This window comes from Chiloscyllium punctatum, chromosome 17, assembly GCF_047496795.1.
Source record: "Chiloscyllium punctatum isolate Juve2018m chromosome 17, sChiPun1.3, whole genome shotgun sequence".
Lineage (NCBI taxonomy): Eukaryota > Metazoa > Chordata > Chondrichthyes > Orectolobiformes > Hemiscylliidae > Chiloscyllium > Chiloscyllium punctatum.
Genome location: NC_092755.1, coordinates 50,892,698 through 50,916,851, shown reverse-complemented (window position 1 = coordinate 50,916,851; position 24,154 = coordinate 50,892,698). Strand labels below are relative to the sequence as shown.

The 24,154-nt window shown below is 39.9% G+C and overlaps 1 protein-coding gene across 2 annotated transcripts in view; it reads right to left on the bottom strand.

Annotated features, from left to right (window-relative positions):
* gcn1 (GCN1 activator of EIF2AK4) overlaps positions 1-24,154 on the bottom strand; it is a 127,134-nt gene that overhangs the window by 11,797 nt on the left and 91,183 nt on the right. For both annotated transcript variants that reach the window (XM_072587104.1, XM_072587105.1), the window contains 12 exons: positions 23,156-23,273; positions 21,723-21,938; positions 17,049-17,213; positions 15,648-15,809; positions 14,852-14,944; positions 10,638-10,781; positions 9,977-10,246; positions 9,571-9,684; positions 8,287-8,517; positions 2,425-2,618; positions 1,361-1,475; positions 999-1,095 (listed from right to left, as the gene is read on the bottom strand). In XM_072587104.1, the coding sequence (XP_072443205.1) occupies positions 999-1,095; positions 1,361-1,475; positions 2,425-2,618; positions 8,287-8,517; positions 9,571-9,684; positions 9,977-10,246; positions 10,638-10,781; positions 14,852-14,944; positions 15,648-15,809; positions 17,049-17,213; positions 21,723-21,938; positions 23,156-23,273 (1,919 nt within the window). The remainder of the gene's footprint in view (positions 1-998; positions 1,096-1,360; positions 1,476-2,424; positions 2,619-8,286; positions 8,518-9,570; positions 9,685-9,976; positions 10,247-10,637; positions 10,782-14,851; positions 14,945-15,647; positions 15,810-17,048; positions 17,214-21,722; positions 21,939-23,155; positions 23,274-24,154) is intronic.

The window sequence follows — 24,154 nt, the reverse complement described above, 5'->3', positions numbered from 1 at the left end:
GGTAACTTTGTCCTTGCTCTCCAGTACAGAATTGGAGCATATTCTACAAGCAAAGATGATACGAGGAAAGATTTTTCGCAACTGCATAACATCCCAAAGCAATTTACAGCCAAATAAGTATGCTTGAAATAAAGTCACTGCTGTAATGCAGAAAATGCAGAAGTCAATTTGCATACAGCAAGCTCCTACAAACCCAAAGCTCCCAGCCTCATTCCTGATGAAGGTCTTTTGTCCCAAATGTTGATTTTCTTGGTCCTGGGATGCTGCCTGACCTGCTGTGCTTTTCCAGCACCACACTCTAAGCTCCTACACGGTTATATGATAATAATAATAATAATACATTTGCTTGCAAGGGTGAGCTGTGGAATGGAGTTTGGCCAGGCCACGAGTCTGAGCTCCTTACTCATTTTCTAATATCGCATTTCAGTGAGGGGGAAAGGGAATTGGGGAAAACAAAAATCAAGACTATACCAAGGTGGCATAAGTAGGATTTCACCAAATCTACAACATAACAAGATCTGTGGTTTTATTTATGCACCATATAAAGGTCTTCTCCTCTCAGGTCCTTTCATATAACCTCATCAGATTTCACCTCTTGTGCTCATCCAGTTTCCCCTTACATTCATGGATGCTATTTGCCTCAAACACTCTTTGGGGCAATGTAGCAAGTTTCATATACTAACCAGTCATTGGTAAATAAGTTACCAAATTTCCTACTGGATTTATTTGTGACTATATTGTTTAAGCCCAGAAGTATTTTCTTCACATTTCCCTTGTGAAGTCCACCATTTCATTAGCCCCGTAACTTCTTTTCTTAACCTACGAAGAAACAGCCCCAGTCAGCAGCAATTGAATAATCACTCAATTCTTGTTTTATCTGTGAATCTTTTTGGCACCTTCTCCAATAACTCTATACAGACCAGATGGTATACACTTAGCCAGTGTAGTCTAACCAATACTCAGATTGCACCACTGCAGTAATGTTGCGTATTACTTACCCAAAAGGTGATTTTTTAGAATAATACTGAGTTCATCATCTGGCAAGTATGCACACAGCTCCCCTAAACAACCAGCTGAGGCCATGCGTGTTGCATCCTGAGAAGAGGAGACAGGTCATTAGGAATTATATAAACTACAGGATAGCAAAAAATCAATTGCTGGTTACTCAGTCAGCAACATCAGAGCACGTGATTTGTCATATTTCTCATCCTTTGTAATGCGATATATTCAGCAGGTCACACTACTCTGAAACTGACTTTGAGGCCACACAAGTATCACTTTCGTGCAAGAGTAGATCACTTGGTCTATTTATTGCACAGTAGTGAGTGAATCTAAATATGTGAATGTACTGTTTCCATACCTCATCATGTCCCAACATTCCCAATAACAGAGTGGTGGTGTTTTTTCGGATTGTTCCATCTACCTTGGCACCAGCACCCTGAATAACAAAACGCAGTGCCTGAAGAAGGGTCTCTCTGAAAACAGAAATAATATTTGTAATAATGCAGACTAGCTGAACTCTGAAAATAAAACCTTCTCTGCTAACACTTACGTTCAGATAATCGGAAGATATATAAACCCTGAATAAACAGGATACCAATTGTTCCAATGGTCTTCATTAGAAGACAGCAGACAAAATACTCTTATGCAAGGGCTCAACTGTAACAGATTATCAGGACGATAACTAAGTGCTCTTCCTCATTTTTTTGTACATCATTGCTCACGCAAATAAATACTGTCACCTAACCAAACAGTGTCCTATAAGAACTTAACAACTTACAGCAATATAGATCCACAATTCATTTGTTCATCTCTCAGTCTCAATGTATCGATACACTCTATTTCAGATGACTACAAACTTGGATTTAGATTAGATTCCCTACAGTATAGAAATAGGCCCTATGGCCCAACAAGTCCACACCAACCCTCTGAAGAGTAACCCACCCAGACCCATTCCCCTACTCTACATTTCCCCCTGACTAATGCACCTAACACTATGGCCAATTTACCTGACCTGCACATCTTTAGATTGTGGGAGGAAACTGGAGCATCTGAAGGAAACCCACGCAGACACGGGAAGATTATGCAAACTCTGGAATCGAACCAGAGTCCCTGGTGCTGAGAGGCAGCAGTGCTAACCACTGCGCCACTATGCCGCCCCAGTGGCATGGGTTATTTTACAATTGCTCCAACATTTCAATTTACCTCTCTCCTTATCATATAGACACGTGCTCATGCACAATCCTAAATGTTTGTACTGATCTTGTATATAGTATCGGATGCTCAATAAAGGAGTGGCCTAGATGTCTTCACTTCTATTTGATTGGACATTTCAGGCTGCACAAGAAATCAGTTACACCTTGAGCAGTAATACAAATAAGGTTTCCAAAGGGACTCACTCTCCCTCTGATTTGTGATACATACCTCACACTAGAATCATCTGCGCTTCGCACAAGATTCAGAAGTTCAGTAAATAGCGGGTCCACCTTGGTGTGAATAATGATCAGATTCCCAAGAGCCTCTGCTGCTTTCAGGCGGACAGAACGATTTGTATCAGACAGCGCCTTTGTGAAAGTAGTTTGCAATTGTGGAAGGAAGGGCTTCAGGGCAATTCCCACCTACACACAGCAAAACAGAAAAAGAAACACGACAATTAAATGAAAGCTGGAAGTTGTACTCCAGTTAATATACTGATGGTGATTATTAGACTATGTTGTACAGGTAGCTCTTCTATAACGCGACGATTGTGTTCTTGTGCAACCCTGTGTTATAGAAAAATCGCGCTTTAGAAACAATGCTTGAAATGTCGGTGATGTAATCGTGTTACAGCCAACCCACGCTTTAAAGGTTCATGCTTTAGAAACAGTGTTCCCAATTCGTCAATCGCATTATAGCAAAGTCACGTTAACGATACGCAGGGAACGACCTGTACACCCTTCAAAGAAACTTTACAATGCTTCAGTACTAGCCAACATGTGAAAAGAAGAATGCTCAGTGGAGAATAAGATCATTGAGGAGCTGAAGACATCACAAAATCTGGAGGCTACTCTTTTTATTAAAGATGTTTTAACAGAGGATGGAAGAGGATCAGGAAATTATTCCCTGATGCTGGTGGAGACAGAATTCCTCATTAAATTTAAAACAAAAGATACTTTGGCATGCATTTTAAGTACCATAACCTACAGGACTACATACCAAGAGCTGAAAAGTAACATTTGACCGGATCTCTATGTGCAAGCTTGCATGGGAAAAGATCTGCAAAGTCACTGTGAAAGTGGGGTGTTTGTTAAGAAAGGCAGTGCAACTGTTATAACTCAGTCAGTGCACTCTGGTACCAGGGTTCCTTTGGCACCTGGAATCCCATTTTGGGAAGCCCTGTCTTACACTGTGTACTCTTATCCTGCAAAGAAATCTGTGCCATTTTATGAAGTGTGTTTTTGGAAATCAAACCTATAGCACATCTATAGATTCCCCATTATCTAGCTTGCTTGTTATTTCTTCAAAATCCAATAAATTAAACATGATGTCCCTTTCGTTAAAACACGTCACCTCTGCTGGATCACAATATAATTTTGTCAGCATTCTCCAAAATCTCCTTCATTATAACAGAGGTTAGGCCAACTCATTTACACTGTTTTGCTCCTTAACTCCCTTGTTTCTTGGCTCTATAAGTTACAGCTTAAAGAATCTGTTCCAAATACATCATTGGCCTCATTTTCCAGACTATCTTTGCCAATCTGACTTACCCAATCTCCATGAGGATTAAAGTTACCCATGATTATTGCAGTACCTTCTTCCAAACTCATTTATTTCTTCCTGTGTATCGTGCCCAATGGTGTAATTACTGTTAGGGGGTCACTGCCACAGTGAATGTTTACCTTTCCCGTTCCTTCTGTTTTCACAAACTAGCTTTTTCTCAAATATGACTTTTATTATACCATGAAGAGTGTTCTGGTGAGTCATATAACTAGGGTGGTCTAGGAGGCTTTAAACTAAATTGTTGGGCAGCAGGGATAATGTGAAGAGATGTAATAGCAACTAGGTAATAAAGCAGGGTAGTGATTTGGGAATGACAGCTAGAGTATGGCAGCGAGTATAAACTAAAGTGTGCACCACCAGACAAGGCCAGGAATTGCAAAACTACTACCGTGACAGAGCTAAAGTCTGGGTATTTTAACATGTTGAGCATACGTAACAAAATGGAAGAACTGTTATCAAAGGTCAAATTAAATATGTATGACTTGATAGCAATATAGAGGTACGGTTGCAGAGACCAAAGGTGAGACCTAAATATTGAAAGATATTTGACATCTAGAAGATGGGAAGCTAGTAAAAAGCGGTGGCAATTAAATTAATTAGTACATTAGTGAGTGAGCTCTAATTAAAGAAATACAATATCTTTAAAAAAAGGTGGATGGCTAGTGTAATCACTATGCAAACACCAGAGAACTTCTAACAATACAGGTCGTTCTGCTTTAATGCGCATTTCATTAATGCGAATGCACTATAACACGATTGACAAATTGTGGATACTATTTCTAAAGCACTAACTTTTAAAGTGTGTATTAGTTATAATGTGATTCCAACCCCATTAGTTTAAATGGTGCTGCTATTATGCAATTTTCTTATAACACGGGATTGCATCAGAATGGAACTACTGCATTATAGCAGAACCGAATGTATGTAAACTTTTTAAAAATGTCCTGTCAAATCTAATATATTTGATACAATTATTTGTGGTTGTACAATAAGTTTATATTAACGAGGTGAGGGAAGTGGAGTGGGAAGAATGTGTAATGATTCTGAATGATTACAATGTGAATGACAGGAGGTCATTGCTCCTCCATTCCTAAAAAAATGAGGGAGAGAGAATTGGGTCTTCAAGGCAAAAGCTAGAATGATTTAAGAACAGCAGGAGATAAAATGTAGTGTGGCATTTGCTGACTTGACATTAAAAAGAAAGCATGGAATATATTCCATGTACTTGAGCACACTCAGTTTGTTTGAAAGAATTGGATAAACATATAGATGACAATGGAATAGTGCAGGTTAGATGGGCTTTAGTTTGGTTTCACAGGTCGGTGCAACATCAAGGGCCTGTACTGTGCTGAAATGTTCTATGTTCTAAGTCAAAGACTGTCCTCTGCTGTTGTAGACTCCACAAATCAATGGTAACAAATGCAGCAATCTTTTAAGCTTTAGAATTTAATATTCTTATAAAAATGTATTTGTATGATACAATATAGTCAACATAATCTCAGAGAGAGACAGACAGACACAGAGACAGACAGGCAAGGAGACAATAGGCCAACTAGCTTGACATTTGTTGGATGGAATGTGTTAGAATTGATCATTAAACGGATTATAGCTCCAAACCTAAAGAGTTTCAAATTAGTCAAGAAGAGTCAGCATGTTTTGTTTTGAGAAAGAAGGTCTTGTTTAACCAGTTTATTGGAGATTTTAGAAGGAATACACAATGCAATGAAAGGGAAATCGAACCCACAGAGGTACAACTTTGGTTTTCCAGAAAACATTCAATGAAGCATTCAGCAAAGGTTATTGCAAAAAAAGTATCACAATATGGGAGGAACATGTTAAAATGGACAGAATATTGGCTAGCTTGCAGAAAATAGGGAATAAGTATGCATCAGTCTTCATTGAGTTGTCAGGATATGAGGAGTGGGTTCCCTCAAGAACCTGGGCTGGGGCCTCAACTTTTTACTATTTATATTGTAATGAAGAGAGTGAAAGACTTGGCAAGTACACCGAAGGCTGGAGAATTTACAAAGTAACATTTGATTCAGAACAAACAGCACTTGCTGAGTTGCTATGAGACAAAAATACAAATTTGAATTTAGCCAATCTGTTTAAATTGTACCTCGAAAAATATCAAACTCCAATCCAATTTGAATTTAGTATATTGAGCATTTTAAAAGCCAATGGCACAATCTAATGCTTTAGAGGTATAAGGCCGTGGAAAATTGAAAAGTTGAGAGGAGAACTGCCAAGCCCAGCATGTAAACAGATTGCTTGAAAAACAGCAATCTTAAAAGTACCTTTTCAATCAGTAACCTGTCATGCAGAAATTCCTAAGAAAAAGAAATGAAAACACAAAGATCTGAATAGAAACACGAAAACAGCCTGGTTTAGAGATAAGAAGTGTGGCTTTGTAAATCTCAATTGGGAGTTTTATCGGACTAATATATAGAAAGGAAGGTAAAAGATAGGTTAGAGGAAGAAATTGTAAATCGTGGTTAGTTAATTATTCTCTTTAGTTAATTATACTTTAGGAAATAAAGATGTTAACTTTTACTTTAAATAGTTCTTGGTCACTCGGATTTTTACAGATTACTGCACAGGATAAATCTTTTCTGTGTTGCTGGTGTAAATTAAGCAGGAGGGTTTACCCAGTGTCGTAACAACATCAATGACTTAGACGAGGCATGACTTAGCATGGCAGTTAAATTCACAGATGAGAACAACCTAGGAAGGAAAGTTTGTTGTGAAGGAGGCATAAAGAGCTTGAAGATAGAGATACTTGTTTGAGTGGCCAAAAATCTGGCAGATGGAGTGTGAAGAAAACAAGTGCTATGTTGGTCACTTTGGTAGGAAGAATGTAGAGTCATAGAAATGTACAGCACGGAAACAGACTCTTCAGTCCAACTCATCCATGCTAACCAGATATCCTAAATTAATAAGTCCCATTTGCCGACACTTGGTCCACATCCGTCTAAACCCTTTCAATTCATGTACCCATCCAGATACCTTTTAAATTTTGCATTTGTACCAGTCTCCTACCACTTTCTCTAGCAGTTCATTCCAAACACGCACCACCCTTTGCGTGAAAACGTTGCCCCTTAAGTCCCTTTTATATCTTTCCCCTCTCACCCTAGACCTATGCCCTCTAGTTATGAACACCCCCAACACAGGGAAAAGACTTTGTCTATTTATCCTATCCATGCCCCTCATGATCTTATAAACCTTTATAAGATCATCCCTCAGCATCCGACTATTCAGCCTCTCCCTATAACTCAAACCCTGGCAACATCCTTATAAATCTTTTCTGAACGCTTTCAAGTTTCACAGCATCCTTCCTATGGGTAGGAGACTAGGATTACACACAATATTCCAAAAGTGGCCTAACCAATGTCCGGTATGGCTGTAACATGACTTCCCAATCCCTATATTCAATGCACTGACCAATAAAGGAAAGAATACTAATCTCCTCCGTCACTATCCTATCCACCTGAACCTGTACTTTCAAGGAGCTATGAACCTGCACTCCAATGTCTCTTTGGTCAGCAATACACCCTAGAACTTACCATTAAGTGTATAAGTCCTGCCCTAATTTGCCTTTCCAAAATGCAGCACCTCACATTAAATTTCCAAATTAAAATGTCATTTGATCAAGATCCCGTTGTACTCTAAAAGCAGAGTATTATTTCAATGGAGAAAGACTGAGGAATTCCAGGGGGCAGAGGGATTTCAATGTTCCAGTGAACGAGTCACAAATAGTTAGTGTCATGCATGTACAGCACGTCATCAAAAAGGCTAACAGATGCTATCCTTTATTAAAAGGAGGACTGAACGTGAAAGAACATTGTGCTTCAGTTTTATAGGGCATTGTTGAAACCACATTTCAAATACTGTGTTCAATTTTGGTTTCCTTAAGGAAAAATGTAAAGCACTGGAGGTGGCTCATTAGATTAATTCTTAAAATGGAATTTATGAGGGTGGATTCAAAAGGCTGTACTTGTTTCTGCTGGAGTTTAGACGAGTGAGAGGTACATGACTCCAATATACAAGATTAGAGATTTATTATTCTCAAACAGGGTGGAGTACCTTTGGAACACTCTGCCTCAAAAGGTATGTGGGATCATTAAATAATTTTTTAAGGCTGACGTAGTAGATTTATGTCAGGCAAGGGAGTAAAGGTTAGAGGTTATTGGAGGGAAAGGGAATGTGCAATTCCAACAATCTGGATCTTACTGAATAGCAGAAGAGACTTGAAGGATTGAATGGTCTATTTCTGCTCATATGCAGCTCATACATCATTAATATCCTCTTTCATGTATTAGCTATAGTTTATCTTCCTGGTCCAAATATGGAATTTCTCATCATCCTCGGAAATATTCAAAAGTAACATTACTTGCTTTCTGTAACAGCTTCTTCATTTCTTATACCATAACAACAACAGCACATTGTCTCTCAACATATGGGATTAGGTGGTGACTAAAATGGGGAGGCGTATCGCACACACTCCGCATTTAAGACTCTTGTTTTTACCTTGCTAAGCAGCAAACTGAGGGTTTCTAAGAGAGCCACTTTCACATTCCAGCTGAACCGGTCACCTAGGATACGGATGAGAGGTCCAGTGATGTTAACTACAGACGGTCGCAGCGCCTCTGCGGATGTTAGCTTGATAACAAGGCCTAGGGCCTTAGCAGCCTCCTCTTTTTGCTCGGGGTTTCCTGTCAATACACCCTCTCTCAGAACAGGCAGGATCGAAGTAACACCCTGCAACAAAACATGATGTTGATTCGAGACAACGAACATTTATTTGCTACATCAGTACCCTGGTCATGCACTCAACTTATTTTAATTACATTTACCATATTTTACATGACCAAATGCCTCTCGTAGGATTTAAACATGGTACCCTGCATGATTTCGTGAGAATGAGTGCTAAAACATGACAGGATTGTATACTGAGATTTAACTAATCAGGAGGAAAATCACAGTAGTCTGATTCTTGAACATTCTGGCCATGAACCCCATCTCCAGTCTTTTCCCCTCTCAATGCCCTGTTCCTTGAAGTTATGTAAGCAGCTTCATTTTTGTATCAATTATCAATTCCAGGCCGCAGTTATCCTTGATTGATCTTTCTCCCCCTGCCAGATTCCATTCCAAAATATTGATGCAGTAACTCACAATTCCCCAAATTTCTCCACTTCTTTACATGTTAAGAATTTATTTCTGTGCAGCTTTCAGTAGATCCTGTTATTGTGCACTTCTCCAGTGCACACCAAATATATAGTGATAAGCAAACATTTCATTTGCATTCATTATTCTAGGAGAATTACCCACAGTATATCTGGAGTTAACTGAATACAGCCCATTTCCCATTCATCACTGTGGCTCATGGTTGCACTGTTGCCTCTGCATCATAGGTTCAAGACCCACTGCACGGCCATTAGTATGAAATCATGTCTGCGAAACTGAGTATTATACTGATAAAGTATTGTTTTACAAATGAGATGTTATTTGGATGTGTTGGTTGTTCTCTTAGATAAATTCTGAAGTCCTATTTTGAAGAATAGCAGTGAGCTTTGTTGTTTAACCCTCAATCTACTTCACAAAACAGATCAGTTTGCTCACGACCAGTGTTTGTGGCAGTGTGGCATATGCAAACCGGCTGTTGCATTTCCAACGTTTGTGACAGGGATGACTTTTTGTTGGCTGTAAAATATTTCTGGATGTCATAATATTGTGAGAGATGCTCTGTAAAGTTTCTATCTCATTTGCAATAATGGAATGCATTAACGTGACCCCAGCCATAAATTCGCTTACCTTCTTGGGAATGCAGAATCCCAGCAGATGTTCCCCTTTGGTCTCAGCAGCTGCTGCACGGATATCTCTGTGCAGATCATCCACAAGTGATAACTGGCTTCCAGCATCCAATTTCTATTGGGGGTGGGGGGAGAGAAAGAAAATTACATAAATTTAAAAGTGCTAGCCAGTGGAGATTTTCTTAAAATCCACAATAAAATGCCAAAGATATAGTGTCAGTAGAACTTATGATTTTAAATTAGGTTTTTCTTCATGGTGAATACTCCACTGGAATACTGAACGGACCCAGCAGTGTGCCAAAGGTGAATGATTAATTCTCTGGTCATTGATGTCCATTGTTAAACTTCAACACAATATAAATACCTCCGGGTTTAGCAGCTACCATCCACACAGAGACAGTTAGTACCTTGGTTATTGCATTCAAAGCATCCCAACTCTCATTCAGGACAGTCTCATCTGTGTCATTGAGCAATCTGATCAATCCAGACATCAGGTTCCTGACATGGGCAAAATAGTCAACTTTGGTCTTCGAACAGTAAGCGTTGATGATTGTTGCTGCAGCTTTGCGCATCCCAACATCTGGGTTCCTTGTTGCCTCCAGCAAATCCTCTAGGATGACCCTTTGACCAACCTCATCCCCCACAGACAGAATCACTGAGTGACAATTAGCCAGCTCCTACAGGAAAGGAAAATATCTCATTAGGTGGGATGATAAAATGTTGAGAGCTAACACAGGCACCAAAGGAAAAGGATAGGAAATGTATCAGCCTATCATGGGACTACATTATGAACAAATTCCTATAGCAACTGCTATGTTATTAAAGCTGTTTGATAAAATGGGTTAAACATGTGTGTTATTAATGGGGCTTTTTTTGAAACCTTTAGGCGGGATAATGATGTCCACACAAGAACCTTTAAAATAATTTTGCTATGCAACTGAATGTCTACATAAAGTAAGTCCCAGAACTTGCAGAACTGTGGCTCTATGGAAACAAGCCATGCATTTGCTATTCACTGACAGTGGCAGAAGATTGCACCATTTGTGTTATCTTCCTACTCTCTCTCACCTCTTCCTCTTCGCTGGTTCCCATCTTGTTCTTCAGTGCAGTCATCACTGCGGGCAGGATCACATTGAGGTGGCGAGTCAACGCATCGCCTGCCACCGAAGACAAGAAAGCTAGCACCCGGGTGTTAACTGGTGGCGTTATAAGCTGCAGAGAATAAGAGAAATGGGTGAATGAAAGAGACTTTTTTTGGTTGTGTAAGCTTCCAAACTACTGTCTGTCTGTACTGATAGGAATGGGAATGCCCAACTGTGCCAAGCTTTTATTAAATGCAGAAGTTTCTGGGTTGGAGTAGAGACAGGAATCTAGAATCATAAGAATGGATACAGCACAGAAGGATGTCCTTAGGCCCGACAACCTTTTACAATTTATATAAATCTCAGATGGAAAAACTGAAAACATAGTCCTAAATTTGTTGATGACAGATAGTTAGGAAAGTAGTGATGATGATAAAAGGAGGGTATATAGATTTGGACAGAGTAAGTGAGTAGGTAAAGACCTGGCAATTGAGTATAATGTGGTAAAATGTGAGATTGTCCATTTTGACAGGAATGCTTTTGTATAAATTATCTAAATAGTGAGAGATTACAGATTGTTGAGATGCAGAGAGACTTGGTGCCTGAATTTGTGAATCTTAAAAAAGGCTACTATGCACGCACAGAAAGTAATTAGGAAAGTTAACAGAATGTCATTGTTTAATGTCAGCAGAATTGAATACAACAAAAAGGAAGTTCTGGTTCAGCCAAATAAGGTATTGGTGAGACCAAATCTGAAGTACTGTGTACAGTATTGGTCTCCTTATTCAAGGAAGGATGTAAATGTACTGGAAACAATTTGCTAGGCCAACACCTCGAATAAGGGGAGTTTGTTGAATGGGGAAAGTTTGGACAGGTTAGGCTTATATCTGATGGAATTTAGAACATTATGAGGTGACTTGTAGAAAAAGCCAGAACTAAGGATCACTCAAGACAGAGAAAAAGAGTATATTTTTCTCAGAGTGAGGAGTATTGGCATTGTATTCCTGACAGTCAGTGGAAGGAGTGTCCTTGAATATTTTTAAGGAAGAGGGAATTAGATCATGGAGTCATAGAGATGTACAGCATGGAAACAGACCCTTTGGTCCAACTCGCCCATGCCGACCAGATATCCTAAACCTAACCTAGTCCCATTTGCCAGCACTTGGCCCATATCCTTTCCTATTCAAATACCCATCCAGACTCATTTTAAATGTGGTAATTGTACCAGCTTCCACTACTTTCTCTGGCAGTTTATACCAGACACACACCAACCTCTGCATGAAAATGTTGCCCCTTAGGTCCCTTTTATATCTTTCCCCTCTCACCCTAAACCTATGCCCTCTCGTTCTGGACTCTCCCACCCCAGGGAAGAGACTTTGTCTATTTATCCTATCCACACCCCTCATGATTTTATAAACCTCTATAAAGGTCGCCCCTTAGCCTCTGATGCACCAGGAAAAACAGCCTCAATCTATTTAGCTTCTCCCTATGGCTCAAATCTCCAACCCTGGCAACATCCTTGAAAATCTTTGAGCCCTTTCAAGTTTCACATCATCTTTCCGGTAGCAAGGAGACCAAAATTGTGTGCAATATTCCAAAAGTGAATGTCTTATAGCCTATAACTGCATATAGGAGAAAGTGAGGACTGCAGATGCTGTATATAGCCTAAGGAATGTCCTATACAGCCACAACATGACCGCACAACTCCTTTACTCAGCACTCTGACCAATAAAAGAAAGCATACCAAACGCCTTCTTCACTATCCTACCTACCTGCAACTCCACTTTCAAGGAGCGATGAACCTGCACTCCAAGGTCTCTGAGTTCAGCAATACTCCCAAGGACCTTTACCATTAAATGTATAATTCCTGCTCTGATTTGCTTTTCCAAAATGCAGCATCTTGCATTTATCTAAATTAATCTCCATCTGCCACTCCTCAGCCCACTGGCCCATCTGATCAAGATCCCATTGTACTCCAAGGTAACCTTCTTCGCTGTCCACATCTGGATAGTAGTAACAGGATAGGGTCAGAGTCAGCATGGATTTATGAAGGGAAAATCATGCTTGACTAATCTTCTGGAATTTTTTGAGGATGTAACTCTGAAGATGGACGAGGGAGATCCAGTAGATGTAGTGTACCTGGGCTTTCAGAAAGCTTTTGATAAAGTCCCACGTAGGAGGTTAGTGAGCAAAATTAGGGCGCATGGTATTGGGGGCAAAGTACTAACTTGGATTGAAAGTTGGTTGGCTGATAGGAAACAAAGAGTAGTGATAAACGGCTCCCTTTCGGAATGGCAGGCAGTGACCAGTGGAGTACCGCAGGGATCAGTACTGGGACCGCAGCTTTTTACAATATATGTTAATGATCTAGATGATGGTATTAGTAATAACATTAGCAAATTTGCTGATGATACTAAGCTGGGTGGAAGGGTGAAATGTGAGGAGGATGTTAGGAGATTATAGGGTGACCTGGACAGGTTAGGTGAGTGGTCAGATGCATGGCAGATGCAGTTTAATGTGGATAAATGTATGGTTACCCAATTTGGTGGCAAGAACAGGAAGGCAGATTACTACCTAAATGGAATTAATTTAGGTAAAGGGGCAGTACAAAGAGATCTGGGTGTTCTTGCACACCAGTCAATGAAGATAAGCATGCAGGTACAGCAGGTAGTGAAGAGGGCTAATAGTATGCTGGCCTTTATAACAAGAGGGATTGAGTATAGAAGTAAAGAGGTTCTTCTGCAGCTGTACAGGGCCCTGGTGAGACCACACCTCGAGTACTGTGTGCAGTTCTGGTCTCCAAATTTGAGGAAAGACATTCTGGCTATTGAGGGAGTGCAGTGTAGGTTCACAAGGTCAATTCCTGGAATGGCGGGACTATCTTACGCTGAAAGACTGGAGCGACTGGGCTTGTATACCCTTGAGTTTAAAAGGCAGAGAGGATCTGACTGAGACATGAGATTATTAAAGGATTGGATACTCTGGAGGCAGGAAACACGTTTCCGCTGATGGGTGAGTGCCGAACCAGAAGTCACAGCTTAAAAATACGGGGTAGACCATTTAGGTCAGAGATAAGGAGAAACTTTTTCACCCAGAGAGTGGTGGCTGTGTGGAATGCTCTGCCCCAGAGGGCAGTGGAGGCCCAGTCTCTGGATTCATTTAAGAAAGAGTTGGATAGAGCTCTCAAGGATAGTGGAATCAAGGGTTATGGAGATAAGGCAGGAACAGGATACTGATTAAGGATGATCAGCCATGATCATATTGAATGGTGGTGTAGGCTCGAAGGGCAGAATGGCCTACTCCTGCACCTATTGTCACTACACCTCCCATTTTGGTGTCATTGGCAAACTTACTGACTATATCTCCTATGTTCACATCCAAATTATTTAATCATTTATATAAATCACGAAAAGCAGTGGACCCAGAGCAATCCTTGTGGCACACCACTGGTCACAGGTCTCCAGTCTGAAAAGCTCCTTGATAAGAAGTGGCTAAAACATTATTGGGGGTCATCATAGAATCATACAACACAGAAGAAGCCTTTTGCCCACTGAGTCTGTAGCACCGAAACAAAACACTTCTACTAGTACAACTATCCTGCACCAGACCCATAGCCTCGACTGTTATGTATTTTTTTAAAAGGTTGAGAATTGGAGGAAATGTGGAGTAATCAGATTAGCCATGATTTTATTGAGCAGCAAGACAGGCTCAAGGGGTCAAGTGGTTTACTCCTCTTCATGCTGTGCTTGTTCATGTGTATTTGCTCTAGGAATGCACCCCGGTGCCAGCGGTTGTATGTGCACAATAAGTTTGGATACAGAACATCACCTGGGGACAATCTTTTAACCATCACTTCGCCAAAGCATTTTTAAGTTAACACTGCAGTATTTTCATTTTATTTTTGATTTTTTGCTGATGTGTGTTAGTTTATTTTAGAAAGGTAGTTATGTTTATACTCTCAGAAAGTTGCATGATATATGGTACTGAGGCTATTCCCAAAATTACTCTCCATCCGTTACTGATGGAGCTCGTATTTTCCATTCAGAAAATTTTATTTGTCAAAGATCTTGTACAGAATGTCCCTTTTGGTTATTTCTTTCACTGGATGGTCAAATGCACAGCAATATAAAGTACACTCTCAAAGCAGTAGTCTTGTTAAATGCCCAAGCTTTGTATTGTATTTATATACTGGCTATGTACCTTTGGCACTAGGTAGGGAAGAACAAAACGACTCTTCACTCCCATCACTTGCTTCAATCCATCCAGAGCAAAATCTGACATTTCCTCATTGTTCTGCAAAGAGCATGATAGTTAATGATCCAACTACAAATGCACACAATAATTTGCATTTATATAGCATCATACAATCCTTATAGTGCGGAAGCAGCTCATTTAGCCCGTTGAGTACACACCAACCCTCTGAACAGCACCCCACCCAAACCCAGACCCACTCCCACAGTCTTATCTCCATAACTCATCACTTCCCACAGCTAATCAACCTAATCTACACTTCCCTGGACACGATGGAAAATTTCACATGATCAATCCACCTGATCTGCACATTTGGACTGTGGGAGGAAACTGGAGCACTGGGAAAAAACCCACGCAGACAGGGGGAGAATGTGCAAACTTACTGAGGCACTGTGCCTTTAAAACTGAAACTGCCAAGGCAGTTTGTAGCAATTTTAAACAAAACCTGACACCAAGCAACAAAAGGAGACATTAGGAAAAACATTTGATTGTTTTATCAAATAGCTAGGTAAATGGAATGTAAGGAAGCTGACTAGGTTTGGGAACCCAACCAGTCAAAATGAACTCTTTAATACAGGTTACACGTAAGGCTCAGAACCTCATCCCAACATTTCACAGTCACCCAGTTTGTCCTGATCTTGTCATCTTTAAAACAAGAAGTCAGGGTGACTTGAGGACGCTTGGAGTTTGGTTTGAGATTTTAAAAGGAAATTCTAATCTAACGTCCTCTCCTCCAAACACTCACAAGCTGTTCCAGCAGGAATGGCAGAATGTCATCTAATGCCTGGTATCCAATTGTTGAGTGAAGCTGTTCAAAAGTCTTGGATGCAGCCTCTCGAACTTCTTCAAGTGGGTCACAGAGGGCCTTCCGTACTGTGGGAACGAGAGACTCGGAGAAGACAAGCACCTAGCATCAGAGGCAAAAACAGGCTGAATCAGCATAAATTAAACAATCAAATCAGAGCTAGGGTTAGTTGGTGAAAGCGGAGAGGATGGACACCACACTGCCGAGCCACTAAGTACATATCAAACATTCTACACCCTCAACTCCATCTCTTGCCAACACAGCTCTCTGCATTCATCTCTTCAATTTGCTTGTACTGCATTCACTTACTAATAGAAAACCATTTAAACTAGCACTTCCGCAGCTTTTCATCATTATTTGAAGTTAAATTAGCATTCTTTAATACATTAAACATTATATGCTCATTTACTTACACCAACAAAAAGGTTCTTAAGACACAGTGGTAGTGTCCCTACCTCTGAGCTAAGTGGTCCAGGTTCAAGTCCCACATATCCCGAAGGTGAGAAGGTTGATTAGAAAATATCTATACCAATGAAAACAGTTGTGTTTCTAGAGCAAATTTAACCTAGTAAAATATTACAAGGAACTTCGTAGAATTGACCAATCAAAAACGTTTTACTGAGGTATGAGGACTTATCTCTTTAAATCCTCTTTGGTCAAGTCTAAAGCTTATCTTAAAAGGAGTAAGAGGTAGTTTAGGGAGGAATTATAGTGGGTAGTGACTTTGATGGTAGAATGATTAAATTTGGGAATACACCACAGGCTAGAATTTAATGCTGTTTAAACAGGTTAAACAATGAATAGTTAAATGGAGCAAATTACTGCAGATACTGGACTCTATGAAAATAACAAATGTTGGAAATCACAGTGGGTCAGGCAGCATCCATGGAGAGAGAGCAAGTTAACACTTCAAATGTAGATGACTCTTCCTCATATCTGATGAAGAGTCATCTAGACTCAAAATGTTAGCTTACTCTCTCTCCACGGATGCTGCCTGACCCACGTATGATATCCAGCAATTATTGTCAATAGTTACATGGATTGTCATTCAAATCTAAGTCAACACTTGAGAGGAGAGATGAGAGTAGAGACCAAACAGGAAGAATGACAGGGGTGAGACAGCAATGGTTTTACTGGGGAGGTGGCGATGGTGTGATTGAGCAGGGTACCTGTTAGTGTGTAAAATACGTGCCTCAGATGACTCTTCCCCAGTTACTTTAGAAAATTCACTTATTACCTGCAAAGTCAACACTACTTCTGTAACCTGGAAGCTTCTAGATATGAAAGTGACACAGTATGACTGTGCAAGCTCAAAACTTCCAAGTACAATGAGTTACTTACCGCATCTTTGCTGGTTGACTTCATGATCTCACTGAGACCAATACAGACTCCCTGTCGCTCATCACTCTTGTCTGACTTTAGCCCTGCTTCCAAGATTGGAATGATCTCTGGCAAAATCTTTTCTCCCAGCTTTCGCACAAGATCACCCAGTGTCCTTGCAGCAATCTAGAGGGAGAAAGTTCATCAAACGTTTAGGAGGAAATCCTATTTGGTTTAAGATTTGACAGAAAATTTATACTTTAAACATAATGTGCTTTTCAGAATGGTTAAATATCCCTGTATAACCTACAATATATGGAGTACAAAGTGGCACATCCACAGGCTATACCAATAGACAACTAATTGAGCCTGTTTGTCATGGGCTTCTGGAATAATTTGATGTACAGGGTTGTGTGCAGGGACAGTGCCATTAACCTAATCATCTAACTGGCTCATAGTATAATAATTGTCTGTCATAGCTATGTTCTACAGTTTAGGACCTTTTTGATTGCTCAGATTCCAATACCATCCATAACTGAAACAGGTTGTAAGGTTATGTGAAATACATGTATCAACAGTAGCACCTAACATGGAGCAAATCAGAAGCCATTTTATTCACAGATACAAATTCTGAATGGGAATAGAGAATCACAGAAAAAGCTAAAAATAACTCAAATTTGGCAGCAGTGGAGAGAGAAACATTGTAAAATATTTCAGACTGATGAACTTCCATTGGAAAAAAATTGGATAGCAGGCAAAGTTGGCTCACACAATTAGCAATTTCATGTGTTCAATATTTTGGTTGATGAGAGAGAGCCGCATAGGCAAATAGAGTCACAGATATGTACATCACAGAAATAGATCCATGCCGGCCAGATATCCTAAATTAATCTCGGCCCATTTGCCAGCACTTGGCCCACATCACTGTATTCATATCCAAATGCCTTTTAAATGTTGCAATTGTACCAGCCTCCACCACTTCCTCTGGCAGCTCACTCCATACACGCACCACCCTCTGTGTGAAAAGGTTGCCCCTTAGATTCCTTTTAAATCTTCCTCCTCTCACCCTAGACCTATACCTTTTAGTTCTGGACTCCCCAACCCAGGGAAAAGACCTTGTCCACTTACCCCACATGATTTTATAAACTTCTATAAGGTCACGCCTCAGCCTCCAATGCGCCAGCCCCAGTCTATTCAGCCTCTCCCTACAGCTCAAACCCTCCAATCCTGGCAACATTCCTGTAAATCTTTTCTGAACCCTTTCAAGTTTCACAACATCCTTCCGATAGCAGGAAGACCAGAATTCCACACAATATTCCAAAAGCAGCCTAACCAATTTCCTGTACAGCCGCAACATGACCTCCCAACTCCTGTGGTCGATGCACTGACCAATAAAGGAAAGCGTACTAAATGCCTTCTTCATTACACTGAGACTCCACTTTCAAGGAGCTATGAACTTGTACTACAAGGTCTCTTTGTTCACCAGCACCCTCCAGGACCATTAAGTATGTAAGTCCTGCCCCTGATTTCCCTTACCAAAATACAGCATATCACATTTATCTAAATTAAACCTTCATTTGCCACTCCTCGGCTCATCTGATCAAGATCCCATTGTACTGTCGGTAACCTTATTTAAACAACTTTTTAAAATCAGACAAGACCAACTATGTAACACAGAAGTAAACATACCACCGTATGTCGACAAATTACTCAGTGCAGGACCAATGCCCTTTCAATTTATTGAGGTGCTTAAAGTTGGAATGAGATTATCATTCTGAAATGAGTAATAACTAAAAGGATGATGATCAATGTAATATTGCTCCAGTACAAGAGCATGACACCTGCTTATGGTGACTCATTTGTGTACTTGCTCATGTTTGCTTGTTGCTCGGTAGCACATTGCATTCATCTTTTTTTTAAAATCTTGCGTCAGTGTGACATCTTCACTCAACATCTGTTATAATTCTGCAATATTTCTCATGCCAAAATCATAGCCTGGATGCAGTCTGGTGGAGACAGTCACTGACAGATTGAAGAGTAGAGAAGCCAAATGCTAACTGCAGCTAGTGGCAATAGCTTCACTTGATAATTCAATCACCACCCTTGGATTTTGTGGTTTTTCAATTAGTTCTGGTCCTTTTTCTCTCAAAGCTCTCCCTAACCCTTTCAAATGCTTATTACACAGCCAGGATGGTACTTATTTAGACACCTATCGCAAAAGACAACATTCCATTGGCTGATACTGAATTTTGAGATATCTAATATCTGGATCTTTCTCCTTTGTTCCACTTCTAGTGTCAGGAAACCAATCAACAAGCAGTCAAATTATTCATTTGTCAGCCCTGACATTAGGTACTGCAGAAAACTGTTTGGTTATGGATACAGAGAAGGAGGGGTTTGTGTGGAACTTGGTCCTCCCTCACTCAATGAGTGTAAACATGTACTTTCTGACATAAGTCAATAGATAGCGAGCAGGAACTGTAATCCTGGTTCATTTTTTTCCAGCCAATCTGCTCAAAGGCTAATGATATCATCTCTATGTCATGGTTGAAACCAGCTTATTCATCACAAAGAAAGAAGAAGTGAACAGTACCAGAACTGACCAGTTCAGGTATTTAGTGGATTAACATAGTAAGCCCCAGCAGCAGCCTTATACATCTTCAGTTTATGTTGTTACGTTATTATCAGAAAGTCAGTTTCCAGGTAGAAACCTGGCTTGATAGTTAAAATCAGAACAAATCATAATATGATCTAAATGGTCTCTCGCTGAAATATAAACATATAGTGTTGCATATTTTGATTTAACAATTAAAGAGAAGTTCATTAACAAAAGAACAAAGATTAAATACATCAAGCTATTCTACTTATAATACAAATTTAAAGATGTTTAAACATACACAGTGAATGTGAAATACATCTCAAAATCTCAAAACACACCTTTAAAATTGCAAAAGAAACAAAACAGCTTTCGTATTGTGCCCAAAACGCACCCCTGGTACAGTACTCAAACATTGCTCATACAACGATTGCACTAGAGTCTCTGCATCCAATACCTCAGTCAAGCTTAATCACTTCTGACATCAATTTTTAGATTAGAACTGAAGATAGCTTCTTCCTGGATATATCAGTCACCTGCTTAAATGTACTCAACTTTAAGAAACCGATTCAAGGTTTTATTCCAATATTTCTGCTTTGGGACCAACATGAACTCTTAACTCCAAAGTAACCTAATTCACTATATATTCTTCACTTCTCAGGAGCATGGGTCTATCCAGTCATTCTATTCCCAGGACTTGGCTACTCAAAATTGAACCCCAAATTTCTCTGAGCTTCTGGTGCTTCTCTTAAGCTTGAAATAAAAGCACCAATCACGAGGACCTATTATTCACCTTGCGAACTGTAAAACAAGCTAAAATAAACAAATGTCCATCAGTTGTGCACAAACCATTCACTCTAACGCCTGGCCTCAAACAGTTTTGAAAGAAGTCATCATGACTTCAGAAATAATTACAAGTTAATTGTTAACTTCAGACACACAGAAAATTCACCAATTTTGGCTTAAAAACCAGAAACCTAAACTTACAATTTAAACAAAAAAAAAAGTCCACAATGTAATTGAGATATTGAAACTCTTTTTGGATATTTACATTTGGAGAGCTGACATATTTGTTATTCATTAAACCTTTACTGCTTGTTCAAAGAGAGACTCAAGATTCTCTAAGCCACCACTACAAGTCTCAATATCTACAGTTCAGAGACCACCTTATTTAAATTGTTTGTTTGGGGCTTAAATTCCAATAGCCTCAAAAGAGTCTCTCCTGACTGTTAAGTTTTAAACATTCACACAGTGCAAATACATGGTGACTGTCGTGTAAATACATCCTGCTTTCTTTCTTTTATAACTTAAATTATTTATTCAAAGTCCTCCTGACTGCAAAGATTCCCTTGATAACTAAGATTTTCTCGTTGTTCACTGGGCTCAATAACTATCCTGAAAGTGAAGAGCTCATTAATGTGGCCTCATGTTAATGAGACAGATATTTTCTGATATTTCCATTTAGACTGATTTTTCAAACAAACAAAATCACATTTATTTGAAAGAGGTTGAAGTTTGACTCAAATTTATTGTGTTGCAGCTTTATCACACATGGAGTTTGTGATTTGTGCTTCTTTGTTTGTGTCAGAGTTGGATTAGTGTTAAGTCTGGTGTCATGGCATGATTAAATCCTTTCCATCCAGTTCATGATTGTGTTCTGACTGGGTTACAATGCAGTGGGCATGGCAATAACCATGCAGAGTCATGAGCCATCTTTTTATGGAGAATTGCAGCTGAGGAAACAACTAATGTATTTGAATAAAGCATTAGAAGGAATTATTCTAGTTAATTTTAATGAATTTTAAAATGTACACAATGATTTCATGCTGTGGCTATTTTAAACAGTGTGTGTGTCAAATGCTTCTCTGCAAATCAATTTGATAACAGTTAAATAAACCTTGCTCTCCAATAAAAGGGGTGAGGGAATTACTTATAGAAGTTGCATTTGAAGATGGCAGGTTGTTAATACACCCATTTGGCTACCCCTCAAGTAAACTGGACGAGAGAAATTAAGCACATATCAATCTTTCTATAGATTTCCCTTCAGCATTCTTTGACCAGTTTAATCTAACTTTTGAGTGCAAAATATTCCAACTCACCGTCCTCTTGTCAGCACAGGTACTGGCCAAGAAACCCAGTAACAGAGTGAAGAGTGTTGGCAGGATTTCCCGCAGTGTTCGTGGTGTATTTGAAACAACAATCTTCCAGACGTGTAGTGAGGCTTGACGCACCACCAGCTGGGTGTCAGAACGACCCATGTAGAGACCAGCAAGCACACGATTTCGCCTCTCAAGACCAAGTGCACCAATAATAGCCTGAAAGTATTATCACCAGGTCAGATTCTATGTAAAACCCAAAACTGAATATTTTGCAAAGAAACAGGTAATTCTGCCCACTTGGCCTGCAGTTTTTATGCTTCATATTAGCTCTCATCTAGCTTTTTCTTATGTCATCAGCATAAGATTAGATTAGATTACATTACAGTGTGGAAACAGGCCCTTCAGCCCAACAAGTCCACACCGACCCGCCGAAGCACAACCCACCCATACCCCTACATTTACCCCTTACCTAACACTGCGGGCAATTTAGCATGGCCAATTCACCTGACCTGCACATCTTTGGACTGTGGGAGGAAACCGGAGGAAACCCACGCAGACACGGGGAGAATGTGCAAACTCCACACAGTCAGTCGACTGAGGCGGGAATTGAACCCAGGTCTCTGGCGCTGAGAGGCAGCAGTGCTAACCACTGTGCCACCGTGCCACCCTCTAGAGTCCTTCATATATTTATGTAGGTCCCTTTACATATATGTATGCTAGATGAATCAATAACTCCACGTTCATCATTTCCACATCTCTTTGGAAAAAGGTATTTCTCCTGAAAATTTTATTACATCAATTAGAAACAATGTTATAGTTGAGGATTAAAAAGAGAAAGGTCTGGCAGTATCTGTGGAGAGAGAAACAGAGTTAATGCTTTGAGTATGTTATGACTTCTTCAGAACATAACAGGTTTGAAATGTTGGTCTCGGTCTCTTTACAGATGCTGCCAGACTTGCCAAGCTTTTCCAGCATTTTTCTCTTTTACTGTAGTTGTGGATCCTAGTTTTGAACTGCCCATAAGCAGAAACATATTCGCTCAGCTTACCACATCAAATCCCTCCATAACTGTAACACTATCGACAGAATGATGCCTCAGCCTTCTGTTTTCCCTGAGAGAGAAGCATCAGCCTGTTCAGTTGTTGTATAGATAAGCTTACTTCTTTATGTCATTGAAGGGACATAACATCTGAGCAGGTTTGTTAAGTCAACAAAACCCTTGAAGCAGGTCCTCACGTTAAATCATTCCAAAGGTCCAGGACATGTTAAGTGGGTCTAAACCAACTTGATATTGGAAGGATTGACACTGAATGGTCAGTAAACAGAGGTTCATATTCTGAGCTAATATACGTCCAATTGTATTAATGGAAGATGCTGGACATTTATCAAAATGCATGCCCCAAACAGCAGCTGTGCCAATTTCAAGCCCTTACCTTATTGGACTGCGCAGTGCCAAAGTTGTCATCTTCTGAGGCAGTCTCTGTTGTCATTTTGCCAGTCACTCCTGAAACGTGGAAAAGCAAGTCTCCCAGCAGTTGGACTGAACTGAACCTAAAAACCAAACCAAAGAAGAATAAAACACCTTATATTACTAATTTGTTTAACACAATTCAGTCTTCACCACAAAAAAAAAGAAATAACAAGGAAATGGTGGAGATGGAGAAGAAAACTGGGGCCAAACGAGCACGTGGGCTTTACCCAGGGTTTACAAAAATCTTGTTCCAAAAGCAAGCTCTCAACATTGTTAAAGACACAGATATCAGTGATGTATTAGGAAACAAGAGAAATTGCACACGATCCAAATCTGACATAACCAAAGGGTTAGAACAGATGGAACATATTCAGTGATTGAAAAGAACTATACCAAAAGTAGGAAGGTTAACATATTTCCTTGTAATACAAATGAATCAAGGCAGTATTGAACAGGTGCTGACTCCAATCTCAACACTGGAGAGACAATTTCAAAGTGTCTGTGTTCTTCAACGTGCTCTTCAGTCACAGATGTCCTCCAAAGCCTACGCAGGAGGAGATGGGAGGCAGTCAGACTTTGACTGCCTTCATTCCAGCAGCAATGTTACACTTCAAAAGCATTGCACAATTTGCATATTGTCTTGAGGCTTCTAGTTCCGGAGTTTGAATTGCAGCTGGGCAACAGTCCCTTCTCCTTGCCAAGTAGGAGAATAGCAAAGTAAATTAGTGGTGACAGTTTTGACCTATCAGCCACAGCACAAATTAATGATGACAATTGCTCCTATGCTGGTTTTAACAGGCTTACCCCCAATGCTGGAATACACTAAAGCAACCGCAGAAGTTTCAAACAGTTGAATCTTTACAAGAAAGGGTATTAAGTCTTATCAGATACAGTGATCTGCACCTATCAAACTAACAGCCTACCTATATCACACAAGGAGAAGAGGCCTGATCAACTCAGA